This window comes from Mugil cephalus, chromosome 14 (assembly GCF_022458985.1).
Source record: "Mugil cephalus isolate CIBA_MC_2020 chromosome 14, CIBA_Mcephalus_1.1, whole genome shotgun sequence".
NCBI lineage: Eukaryota > Metazoa > Chordata > Actinopteri > Mugiliformes > Mugilidae > Mugil > Mugil cephalus.
Genome location: NC_061783.1, coordinates 9,674,134 through 9,687,426, shown reverse-complemented (window position 1 = coordinate 9,687,426; position 13,293 = coordinate 9,674,134). Strand labels below are relative to the sequence as shown.

The window sequence follows — 13,293 nt, the reverse complement described above, 5'->3', positions numbered from 1 at the left end:
CACCTCACGCTCACGCTGCTGGAGAAACCCCACAGGTACGTGGAGAACAGAGGGAGGAGGAAGAGACAAAGGCGAAGGAAGAGAGAAGGAGGGAGGGCAGGGGAGGAAGGAGGGTAAGGAAGGAAGAGATAGATTGTTACAGAGACCTCTTATGCAATTAACGCCAACTAAAGTAATCTGGTGGTGAACAAATGATTCCTAAACCCTGCGTGAGCTATAAATAAAAAAATGCTTTCAAAGGTAATTACAGGATAAAAACACTTGCAGTTGTTTCCTGCTTTCTTTTTTCAGACTTCTTTACTTCTTCAGTACCTGACACCTGTTTTTAGCAATTTCCTGAAAAAGTGACGCATTTGACTGTCTTTTTTTTTAATACATATAACTTGTGATGAAATGTTCTGTGGAGCTTTGGTCCACATTATTATGTCAGTATTCTTATTGTGAACAAAGAGAAGCCTCACAATCTTGTGTGTGTTGTTTTCACCTTTCATCTAACTTACACTTTAATGATCCACAAGGGAAATTAATTGATCATAGTAACTTAATTGACACAAAAAGACGAGCTGTTATACAGTATCCATACTGGGATAAAGGAAGTTCAGTAGCGATCACCATGGGAGTGGAGCTGAATCAGTCTGATGGAGAACGAGCTCCTCTGACCCCTTAAATATTTGGTGTAGTGGATGGGATGGATTGTCCATAATGGATAGCAGTTTATCCAATGTCCTCCTGTCCCTCATTGAGACAAATGGCTCCAACTTCCTACCGATCACTTGTCCAGCCTTTCGGATCAATTTGTTGATCCTGCTGATGTCTTTTTGCTGGTCCCACTTCCCCAACAAACCACAGCAAAGAACAGGGCACTCACTACAACAGACCGGTAGAAAGACTCTAGCAACTCACTGCACACATTGAAGGACCTGAGCTTCCTCAGAAAGTAGAGTCTATTCAGGCCCTTCTTGTCCACAGCATCACTGTTGTCCCTTCAGTCCAACCTGATGTTCATGTGGACTCTCAGGTACTTGTAGTGGTCCACTACTTCCACCTCCAGGCCCTGGATGGTGATGGGCTCCACCGGTGTCCTCTTCCTCCTGAAGTCAACGACCGGCTCCTTGGTCTTGTCCACGTTCAGGAGTAGGTGGTTTGCCCAGGACCACTCAACAAAATCCACGATCAGTGTCCTATACTCCACCTCCTGTCCATCTCTGAAACACCCTACCACTGCAGAGTCAACTTCTCACTCATCAGAAAGGGCTGACTGGTGTTAAAAGTGCTGGAGAAATCAAAGAACATGACCCTCACAGTGCCCTTCCCACCACCCACCATCCATGTGAGAGTGAGCTCGCTGCAGCAGGTAGATTACAGCATCATCCACACCAACATGAGGCTGATACACAAACTGAAGAGGGTTCAAGACAGGGGCCACCAGGACCCCTGTCTTGCCAAGTCATTTTTGCGCCTACAGCTAAAACGAACACAACTTTTGCAACATTTTTTATTTATTTATTTTTTAAGCTTTTGCAATAGTCTGTTGCTTTGGTGGGCTGTGAGAAACAACATGTGTTATTTCAGTTTGTTTGAGTCTATTTCCGCAGCAGCAGGTCAGCGCCAGAGTAACTAGGTGGGTCAGTGGAAACAAAGCTGCACCATCAGGTACGTTCTTCCGCTCCGCTCTCCTACACAGATGGTAAAGCGGGGAAGAGGTACTTTGTCCCAGATTTGTACGTTTTAAGCACATTCGCGAGGTGTACGAACATTCGCCGGCTTATCGACAGCCTCACGCCACCACCTAAAGCAACCCGGGAGCTATTTAAGGCACAACAACAATCCTTATGACGGGTGACCGAGCATGAGGAAAAGCAGAAAGGGAGGAAGGGGGGGTGGGGGGGGAGCAGAAACTGTCAGAACTACACAGCGGGCAGAGAGAAGGAGATGGATGGCAAAGCAGATGAGAGAGTGAGAGATGAGGGGGATGTGGACAGGTAAGGGGAATAGAAGGGGAGGAATACACAGAGGCAGACAGATCGGGGTGGGGAAGGGGCAGAGGGCGGGCGGGTGATGTGGAAAGTTGAAAGTGAGTGAGATTGAGCTGCGAGAGGAGGAACGATGAAGGATTGAGACGGAGGGTGGTGAGAATCAGGCGGGAAGTGGGGGAGACGGATGGAAAGACCTCATCACCTTTTTTGCCTAAATTCATGCCGGCCTCCGAGAAACAGCTACAGAGCGGTTACGTAACCACAAAAAAAGTCACTGCACAGTTGCCACAGAAACCACCGACACACACCATGGCAACCAAGGATACAACTGCACAGTCTGTCTTTGGGATGCAGACTCAAGTCAACATATGGGATTATGAGTTTATTGTGAGACACTGGAGTCCAGCATCAACAGTTACTGGCATCGTTTTGTGTCGCAGAGAGAACGCGTCCCTAAAAACGCGTGCACATACAGCATGTGCACACACAGCCATTCTGACAGTGGAAATACCATGTCAGTGAGGAGAGAAAATCATTACAGCCGTAATCACTGCAGCAACTTCTTATCATACAATCCCCCAGGCTCACACCAAATGAAACATTACACCAGTCATTACATTCCTGTAACTTGCATGCTGCACCTTTGCATTTCCCCCTCTGTCTCCCCCAGCCAATATCTGTTTCACCCTCCGCCGTCTCCCCGCTGTCGCCCTCCTAAAAACCTCTGTCATTTATCACCCCTGTCCTCCTCACGAAAACAATTAATTGAGTCTAAAAAGGGCCGACTTGGCCCAGACTTCCGCTGGTGAAACCCAGTTTGTCGATCATTCTGGACAGTCCATTAGAGACGGTGATTAGGTGAGGAATCTCACTAATTAGGCGGCTTAACAAGGCGGAACGTCCACGGCGACGGGAGGGCTCTCACTCAGGGGTCCCAGAAGTTTGGCGGAAAAGGAGGGATGCTCTCCCTCCTTCCAGTTCCCAGTGATAATCAAGTGCAGTGACCTTACAGCGAGGACAGCATTAGCCTGCTGAGTCGGTGCTGATGATGGTGGCGGTGTCCTAACCGAGAACTTTATCAAAGCCTTGTTAAAGCCAGCCGATAGAGCTGGGCTGCTATTAACTCAGCACAGTCATTTGCATTTTCCACAGCCGACGACGATGCTTTTAGCTATGCTGGTTTACAGCGGGTGTCTTTTTCGTTCTGACATGACATGCAGATGATGAAGGTGTGAGAAACAACATGTTTCTGGTAAATTAAGATAATCGTGCTCATATTCTTCTTCAGGTGTGTGTGCAGTGGATGAGCAGGTTCACAAATGCGCGGGGGAGGTAAGAGGTTGGACGCTTGGCGCTGTTGACAAAAAAGAGAGCCCTAAATGCCTTGAGGAAAGGGGCTGGGCGAGTTAACGTGGTCCAGAGCTCAGAAGAGCCGTCACCGATGGCTTTCAGTGCCTCCTCTTCTCCGTCACTGCCTCCACGCACTGTCCACTTTCAGATAACGCAGCAGTCTAGTGCATGCACTGAAGGACCTTAACAGTCTGCTCTGTCCTTTCTAGTCTGTCCAGGATATTCTTGAGTTGTGCCCATATGAACTTTCTGATGTTCCATTTCCACCAACTCCCTCCTTAAAGCAACAGGGTTTGGGGGCCTCTTGAAGAACAGATGTCCGGCATCAGCTTCTTGGTATTCCCAGCACTGTGCCATCTGAGGAGTAGCTACAAGGTGAACACAAACGGTGCCAGTGCAGCAGTCGGTGCGACCTGTTGGTGTTTGCTTATGAGGAGATACGGTAATATGGCAGTGGAGTTTCAATACTTGATGCACTAAAACCAAAAACATTGGACTAAAGCCGTGTGAATTTTAACAAAGCACTTATGCACAGTGGTGCTACTGTGCTCTGAGCTACATGCCAACACCACCATCCTGAAAATGTTTATATTTACACACATGGTTAACTTCAGCAGGTATGCATTTTTTTTGTTGATCTTATTCACCCTCTTAGTATAATATGTCAGCATGCTAACATCTGCTAATTAGTGCTTAAGTTGAGGTCATTTGGAAGTATTTAGTTGCCTACTAAAGAAACGCATTGGGCAAATTTTAGTATTTAAGAAACACTTCTGTCATTGCGGTTCCTAATGTGAAGTCTGAATACACTTGCTGCATTAAAGAGGTGTGACATGGTTTCCATCCAACCATTAAACAGGAGGTGACTGATAGTGACTGGTCTTGCTAGCTTTAATGACTTATGTTACTGTTAAACTCACTAGTCATAGCTGTGTCAATACAGTGCAGAATTTACCTGAATCAGTCTGTGCTATTCTACAATGTGGGATACCCAGCAGACCCCCAGGCTGGATGAGGCACAGCAGCACTGCATCAGTATTTCTGTTTGTTTTTACCCTAAAATGAACCAGTGCTGGTATTAAGTGGGTTTTGGAGAAAATTGGAACAGTAGTGTCAATCCACTGCCAGTAAGTGAGGGCCCCTCTGCACCCTGCAGCACTACAGTCAATGATGATGGATTACTCCCTCACAGTCTCATAACTGCACTCATTATTTCTTTCACAGTCATTCTCCAACTGAGGACAACACCAGACCTGGCTTTTCACAAGTTAGCATAATTACACTGGGAAATAACACTTTACTGGGCGTCCATTAATGAAAAATGCACAGCCGTTAATTTACTGTCATATATGAAACTGGTTTGTTGCAGCACACACTCCTGGCTAGCTTCACTTTAATAATCCTCCCAGAAACATATTATATGTGCATCAATATGTGATCTATGGTCTTCCACACTCAGTAATTAGCTCCCTCTGCCTTCTTGCAGGTCATAGAGTTACTTGTGAGACTAAGCCATAGGGACACCTACAGCAGTGTAAAAGCCTGTCTTCTCCAGAAAACAGGAGCGGATAGTGATATCTCCCACTTGTGCCGGAGCCTATTCAACTGGATTTTTTAAATATTCACCTGGCAGCGAGTGGTAATCACAGTGTGGATGCCACAGCTACTTTCTTACCAGATAATTAGTTGTGCTGCGTTTAAGGGAAGTTTAAGAGTGGAGAGGAAACTTCTGTCTACAGTTCCCTTACACTCAAAGACAGCCAGACACACACAGAACTACACACAGGCTACAGACACACACAAACCGGCAAAGCGCAGGAGATGCCTCACGCTCCCCTTCTTCCTCTTGCTCTACTATTTTCCTCTCCTCTGTTTCTACACGCTCCCTGTGTTCATTCACATACACACTTAAACATTTCGACTGCCGTCCTGTTCCGTCTCAACACACAGCTGTTCCGAGTCTTGGCATCAGTGATTGTGACAGTAATTACCTGCCTAGTTGAGGTGGAACTAGTGTGTGCCGAGAGCTAGAAAAAAGCAATCTGGAAGAACAGTGCAGGATGGGGAGCAGGCGGCACACCGGGGGACTCTGCACAGCCCTCTGTTACAAATGTACCACTAAGCCGTCTGCTTAATTTGGCAGAAGGTCAACCCAATACAGCCCAACGGAGGCCCTCATCGGTTGATAGAAAGGCAAGTCAGCAATACTGTGCTGGTGACGAGGCTGCTGCAATAACCCTAACACATTACATCAGGGCTTTAAAGAGGTGTTGGGATAAATAAGTGGAATCACCAGAAATGAACTCAAACAAAATATCTTGAGATTTGGGTGTAAGATGTACTAATTCTGACTTTGTTATGAACCAAATAATATGTCAGAAATGAAAGAAGTTGTTAGTTGCAGCCCTGAATGTGACTGATTTTCAAATCACCGCATTTTGGCCTGTGTCAGTATGGAATTATGACACCACGACATGTATCACCGACACGAGGGACCGGTGGTAAGATTAGTGACCTGGATGGTGCACGGTGCTAGGGATGACAGAAGGTGGTGGAGCGCTGTAGCACATTCATCGCAGAGCAGAGACACAGACAGATTCTCTCCTTTTTGTTATAGCAAACGCATACACACTGTACCCGGCAACAGTAATCAGAGGAATGCGTGTCTGTCGGCCACTGCACACACTGAGACTGATCTTTAAAATATATGGCAACTTGACATTAGCTGTGGGATGCTAGATAAATAATTTGCAATGTGTACGTTCATCTTCCTTCTCCGAGGATTTGTGAGTAACTGCAAAAACCTGCTACTTAACCCAAACACTGAAATATAATTCAACGCCTCAAGCATCTTACCCTGTCTGAGCTATTCAAAGGCCTGCAATCTGTGTCTTCTCAAAGCTGTTAATGGAATTGATCCTGAGTGGTCCCACTCATTAACTGTATCTGTGGACTCTCTTACCAAGGGGGCGTCTCAATTTATTCAAATAACCCTGGATCTGAACACAGAGGAGAACATCATTCTTTGTGAGCACTGAAAAAAAAAAGTTCAGTCTATTTAAAGGGCCATCGGTAAATATGAAAACCTGTTCTCCGAGCACAAATCGGATCACGTCAAAAAGTCGCCTACTTTCACTTCCATCCATTTATCACTGCCTCCGAGTCCAGCCTGCTCGCCTGGGCTTCGGATGACGTCAAATGGGAACACATAGCAGTGAACTTAGCGCTTCCCTTATATTTGCTCTCGGCCAGGCCATCGGACCCAATTTGTCCCGTCAGGCTCTGCTGCCTCAAGGCAGCGCCACCTGGCAGTTCAAATCCAATGTTAATTTCCTCTACCTCACCAGCTCAAGGACAGCGGTTCATTATCTGGAGCTTGACAAACCACTTGTGCTAGGTACAGTACCACTCCAATTCCCTTGTGTTAGGACATAGCTACTACCCAGGCAGCTGGATGTTTGTTGCCACTCGACATATAGCCTGCTCTGACTCATACAGCGGTGCTCAACCGGTGGATATTGGAACTGAAATCACGATGGATGTCTCTCTGAGTGTTGTGAACACATGGCAGGAAAGGTACAAATGTTCCAAAGGGAAGGGTAAGAGTGGAGTCAAGAGGTGGGTTTGGCTTGAAATTGGACAGGAAATGCAGAGAGAAGTGTGTTTAAAAAGGTTGTTGTTACAATTTCTGTCAAATTTCGAGACAGAAATAACGTCACAAAGGCTACAAATTAGCAATAGTTTCTGTACTGCACACTCATCCTGGATGCTCTGACAATTTGAGTTAAAAAGCAAAGACAGGAGACACCATTTCTAAATCAAGCAAATATTTGCAAAACAAACAAACAAACAAAAAAACAAACAAAAAACGTGTTTAAGGCTCCAAACAACAGCACTTTAAATGTAACTCTAAAAAAACATGGTAAGCAGAAAGGAAGAAAATAAGAACAGGGCCAGACCTGGAGCAAATAACAGCTCCAAAAACATTTTTCTCCAAGAGAAACAGACGAACATCATGAAATATCTCATCTGATGCTTGAGAAACATCATTAAAACGAGAAGAAGTAGCGAGAGTTCAGACAAAACTTGCCCGTATGAAATGCCTGTGTGAGCCTGAGCCCGAGGAAGGGCTCGCTGTAGTGTCGACCAATTAACTTTGATAAATGTGGCTGCTGGTTTCAGACCAGCGGGAGGAAAGATTGCAACCGCTGCATGATTTGTCAGCCAAAAAAAAAAAAAAAACTCAGATGATAAAGGTTAAATTTAAGGCAAAAGTGAACGTGTGAAAACATTTGGCTCGAACGTGTTCACAAACTTCATGAATCTATATTAAGTGTAGGACACAGGCTGCAACTTGCAAACAAGTTGTCCAGATGCCTGGTGGGGTGTTGAAGGCTAGGTGCACACAGTTACCAATTTGTCGCTGTCTGTGGTGCTGAAAACTCAGCACCACAGACAGCGACAGCCTAAACAGACTGGAGGAGCTCTCCTTTTTATTTACTGTCTGGACTTAAAAAAGGGGAGTTGCCTTGAAGTTAAAGTCTGTCTCTGGAAAACAAAGGAGTCGGGATACCTGGTGACCTAAAGACACTTTTAAAAGGCCGTATGCGTCGATGACTGTGAATTTGCAAACATATGAAAAAATGACATTCGTGGGTTCGGCTGCTTTGTCAAGCTTCTCCCAGACTAGACAATTGAGGCAAGCTAAAACTTATATAGAAATATATCAAAACATATTAAAAATAATCGAGCGTTTAAAACATTTTTTCAAATAAAAAAAAAAGAAGAAGAAAGAAGAAGAAGAAGAAACTTACGAGTGCCATCAAAGCGTGTGGCTATAGTGTCCAGAAACGTGTTCTGCGGCGCTAATAATCCTTTCATCACAGGCATTTTCCCTGCTTAATGTCGAAGTCCCCATCAAAGTTACTGAGGAGAAGGTGCAAGTCGTCCAAATGCGTGAGGTGCTCCCATTTAAGGCGCATGGGGCTATATGAACCAGCAGCTATCCGGTCAACTCAGCACAATGCGAACCCTGGCTGGTGGAGAGCGCACGTGATGCGCGCACCCGGGAGTCTGTTGCGTGTGTAAAGGACGGAGGGGGAGAAGAAGCCCACAGGTGCAGTTCAGGTAATAGCCAGGGACGACCGTGAGAGAGCGAGACTCCCTGTCAGCGATGCCATTATTATGGCTGTTGGATTCAATGATCGTCTATCCACAACGCGCCGAGGGTGGGAGGCACCGATCACTTCACAACAACAACTGTCTCAGAGCGCGAACCGGGGGAGTTTCTCAGTGAGGAGATACACTGGAATCGCAAGACAGAAACATAACTTTTATTTACAAATTTCTTTTCTTTTCTTTTTTTTGTGTCACTTCTTCTCCCACAAATAAACAGTGGATGTGTTGGCCTCAGCATTCTCAGGGACACTGAGACAATATTAGTCCAGGCATGATGCATAAAAAAATCAATGAATTAAGAGGAGCTGTATAAAAAACAGTAGTCATTTGTATTGTTGTGTTGGTAATGTGTCCACGTTGCTTTCTGCAAGCGCCGTCAGTACGTCAGCAGACGCACCACTGTGCACAAAGACAAAGACGAGTCGAGAGTTTTTAGCGCCATCTGATGGTAACATCAAGTCGTGACCTGCACTGACAGGCTGGAGCTAAAATTCAGCGACATGAGGAAACTCAGCAGCCCAGATAAACTGAACTATAGCGCCCCCGCGTGGTCAGTGTAGCGCCATGCTTGGAGATTGTGACTTTCTGAACATACTGTACATGGAAAAAAAAACACATTTCATTCTCTTTGAATAAGTGGCCACAGACTAAGGTTATAAACTTGAACACAACTTCCTTTGTGGCATTTTAATAGTCTCCGTCACTCTCGTCAAACCTGCAAGATGTTTTGGTGGTGGAGCAGCGTGTTTAGGATCATTAACCTGTTGAAATGCCCTCTATCGGTTCAACACTGACTTTCAGACAGATGAACTCAAATCATCTTCAGTCCCTCTTTGATGTCACGCATAATAGTTTAATCAAAGAATGAAAGCTGTCCATGCCCAGAGTCAGTGAAGAAATTCAAAACCAGAACATTTCCACCACCATGATTCACAGCTGGTGTATAGCTGCTGTCTTTAGTCTGTGCCAGTCAGGCTTCACCAAACATCTTCAATCTTCGATCTTTACCTGTGTGTTCGCTGACGCGCCAGTTTTGCTACGGTGTTGTTTTCTGACAGCAAAGACCTTTTCCACGCATGCCTCTGGTGGATTTTGAGATTCTTGATGACTTTAAATCATCTGCTGTCAGGCTGAATTAGTTGGGGGCAGCCAGTGTTGGACAAATTGCTCACTTGAACTATAGCATGTCTTTGGGGAGCTCTTTAGATCTTGGCATACACTCCAACAGCAAAGAGAGTAGACAGTAGACTCTGGATGTCAGAGTCTTAAATAAGACAACCTATCGCTCCCTAAGGAGGTTTAAAGGACACATAATATGGAACCCATGGCTGTAAATTTATGAGACGAAGATGTGACAGACACTTTCTTTCTTTTAATAATTTAAATGATGAAACGACCATAAATTTCAACGTCGTATAACCTTTTTGAGTAAATCACCTCTGATAAGCGTTTGCCAATTCAATGACTGTCTCTACTAAAATGTAAATGTAGACTTTTTTTTATCACAAAACGTGATATATTTATCACTGTGCTCAATGACATCGAGAAGCACCAGTTGTGTTATAAGCAAGTCTCACCGAAACAGGGCAGGAACATTTCTTAATTCCACCTCAAGTAATCATAAAATCCCTAATTGGCCAACCCACAGTTCCTTCTGTAAGTCAAGAAATAGGATGGCAGCCAAGCCTTTTCAATTACAAGCATCAAGTACAAAATACCTCTAGCAGTTCGCAAGAATCCTTTAGTACAGTCATGCACACAAACACACACACACACAACACACACGTGCGTGCAAAAACTATGAGACGCAGCCAAACTCGGTTCTAGGTCAATCTCACTAACACCAAAACTAAACAGCAGAAGTCAAGCACCGTGACTCCTACTCAGATCCTCCACAAAAGTGAAGCAGCTGTTTGCAGCGGTTATGTCATTCGGACCAAGTGTAGTCATCAGGTGCTCTGAGGCTCCCTACTATGAATCACATATCAGCTCAGTGGCTTCAAACAAGCCCACAAACACAAACACTCAAACGCAAACAGGTTCCGCATACACGTGAAGAAACGTGTGACTCATGACCCTGAGGTGAGGCAGTGCGAAGTAGTAGTTAAGCGCACGGAGATAATTCCATCAGCGTGCCGGCTAATAAAATTAAAACAGACAGCCAACGCACAGTGATGCTTCACCTGAGTAATTAAATGCTTAACGCATCGTTTAATCCTGATCATTGCTCCAAACACACATTTTGAGTCTGTGTGTGTGTGTGACAGATAGCTGAGTTAAAGTGAGTCATTGTTACCTCATAAGAAACTTTATTAAACTTCCATAAAGAAAGTGTCTTTAGTCCACTTAATGTCTGTTAGTCATTCAATTATAACTATAAGTTCGATGACATTTAGGTGGAAGTGTATTTCATGAAGATGTGCCTTCTGATGTTGAGCCACCGGAGAAATATATATAACACTTACTTAAGCCAAATGGAAAGCTCTGGGGTAAGTAGCAAAAGTCATCTTTGAATATCACCACATTATTTTCCTGTCAGTTGGGAAGCTGACACTATTATATCACTCTCTATTGACAACAGTAATATTGCTTCGGAGAACACAGTTGTTGCTGCATGAATTTGGTGTTTCAATGTGTAAATTTGGGACAAAACGTATGTGTCAACATAAGCGACACAGTAACACAAACTGACCAAGGCAATGACAGCTCAGCAACCCCTGTGTTCTGTGCAGTAAAATTCGCAGTTTTTGTCAATGGAACCTGGCATCAGAAAAGGCTGTCTGACAACAAACATAAAGCAGCGAAAACGTTTAAACTGATGCTTAACTTTTTAGATGGCTAAAACGTGTCTTGCTGCTGACTCCCTCTACGGTAGTTAATTGTTTGGCTATAGTGCTGTTTTCCTGATCTGCTTTTCCAAATTGGGGGCATGTTGTCCTCCATCTAGTTTGGGTAATACACAAACTGATAATCACTTGTAGTTTTTAAATGGGGTTGTTTGAGGTACTTATCTGTCCATTTAATAGTGTGTGGTATTGTACACAAAGGTTCAGTGTTTACATATTACTGGGACAGATCCATTACTGACATTATCACAACCTGCCCCCGACATGACAAGTTTAAGTTTGAGCTTTATTATATATTCAAAAGAAAAACGTAAAATAATAATAATCAAAAAATTCATAGAAGAAAGAAACATGCAATATATTCAAAAAGGGGGAGGAAGTAAAACTTATCAAGCCCCACCCCTTCTGCTTCCACATTTGACAAAAGAAAAACAGTTTCTACACCACACGTCAGTGATCTCACAAAAAATAATCAAAGACAGAACAATAACAGCGACAACCAACAAGGTGAGGCAGTAATTCTTAATTCAGTGTGATTCTTCCCGTTTCATTGCATTGTTTCAGATCTATCTGTAACCGATTCGAGAATTGAATGCCACACCGTGAAACACAAAAGCTTTTAATTCTTGTGGTGACCTTGAACCATCCATTTCTACAGTTTTTGAATGGTGGGTGGTAATGAATTATTTTTGACCCTGTACATTATTTGTGCTGTTTGCAGTTCAACAATGTCCGTGAGTTTTGCCAGTTTTTACCTTATAAATAGTGAATTGGTGTGTTCTAGATATGCCACCTTACAAATGCTTCTTATTGCTTTTTTAATATCTTTTTAAAATCTTATATATAAGATGATTAGTGGATGTAGTTTGTAGTTGTTACCCTAAGCAACACAGTAACGGTTATAGAAGTGCACAGTAAAGAACTCGTGTATCCAGAGTAAAAGATATTGGTGTCGTCAGCAAACAAAACCATCTTCAAATGCCTTGCATAGATCATTAATAAACATAAAAAAAAAGTTTTGGTCCCAATAGTGACCCCTGGAGGACACTGCAAGTAATGCTCAGACATGATGAGTTGTATTTACCCAACAAACTGCCTAAATAGCTTTTAATCCAGTTTAAGACTGTTCCTCTTATGCCTGTCGGTCTAATTTGTTGATCAATATGTCATGATTGATGGTGTCAAAAGCTTTTTTGAGATCAAGAAATATTCTGGCATTGAACTTTTTATTATCTATTGCGTTAGTAATTTCTTCAACTGAATCATTTATTGCCAAAAGGTCGTGTGTTTTTTTTGGTTTTGTTTTGTTTGTATTCATACAAACAAACGAAAAAAAGAAAAAACCCTTTGGCACTAAAGTCTTGTTATTTTTGTTGTTGTTTTTTTTATCCCGCACATTGATGGTTTAACCTTCTGATAAGAGGTTTAGACTGACAGAAATACAGGAGCAGTAGGATCCGAATAATTAAAACAGCAACATGAGAAAAAAAAAAAACAACAACAACATTACAAAAAAAACCTCCAACCTCCTGCAGTCTATTAACATCTTGAAGAGCACCCTTGAGGAATGAGTGGGGGGAGAGAGAGAAATTTCCATTGACTGTTTAATGGAGAGACTCCTTCATTTAGAACAGCAGATGATAAATAAGTCTGTCAAGAAAGAGCTTTTTAAAAGAACATAAGGGAGCCAACCTGATCAGACCTCTGCTGCACCACCAGTTCCATCAACCACTTCTCTCCCACCCTAACCCCCCCCCCACACCCCCTGCCCCCGACCACCACCCCACTCCCCACCCCAACTTGTACATTTCCTTAACTTTGTAGCCCCCCACCAAAACCCCAAAGAACTGTTCATAAAAAGAATACATATTTTAATATTTTAGCAGTATTTAGGTACAATTCTATCACAAGTGGACCTCAACATGTACTTATTGGTGAAAATA

The 13,293-nt window shown here is 43.5% G+C and overlaps 1 protein-coding gene across 1 annotated transcript in view; it reads right to left on the bottom strand.

Moving 5' to 3' along the window:
• Positions 1 to 9,013, bottom strand: part of kcnh8 (potassium voltage-gated channel, subfamily H (eag-related), member 8) — a 50,937-nt gene extending 41,924 nt beyond the window's left edge. The window contains exon 1 of the mRNA XM_047605308.1: positions 8,141 to 9,013. Coding sequence (XP_047461264.1) covers positions 8,141 to 8,216 — 76 coding nt within the window. The 5' untranslated portion in view covers positions 8,217 to 9,013. The remainder of the gene's footprint in view (positions 1 to 8,140) is intronic.
• Positions 9,014 to 13,293: the final 4,280 nt, after the last annotated feature.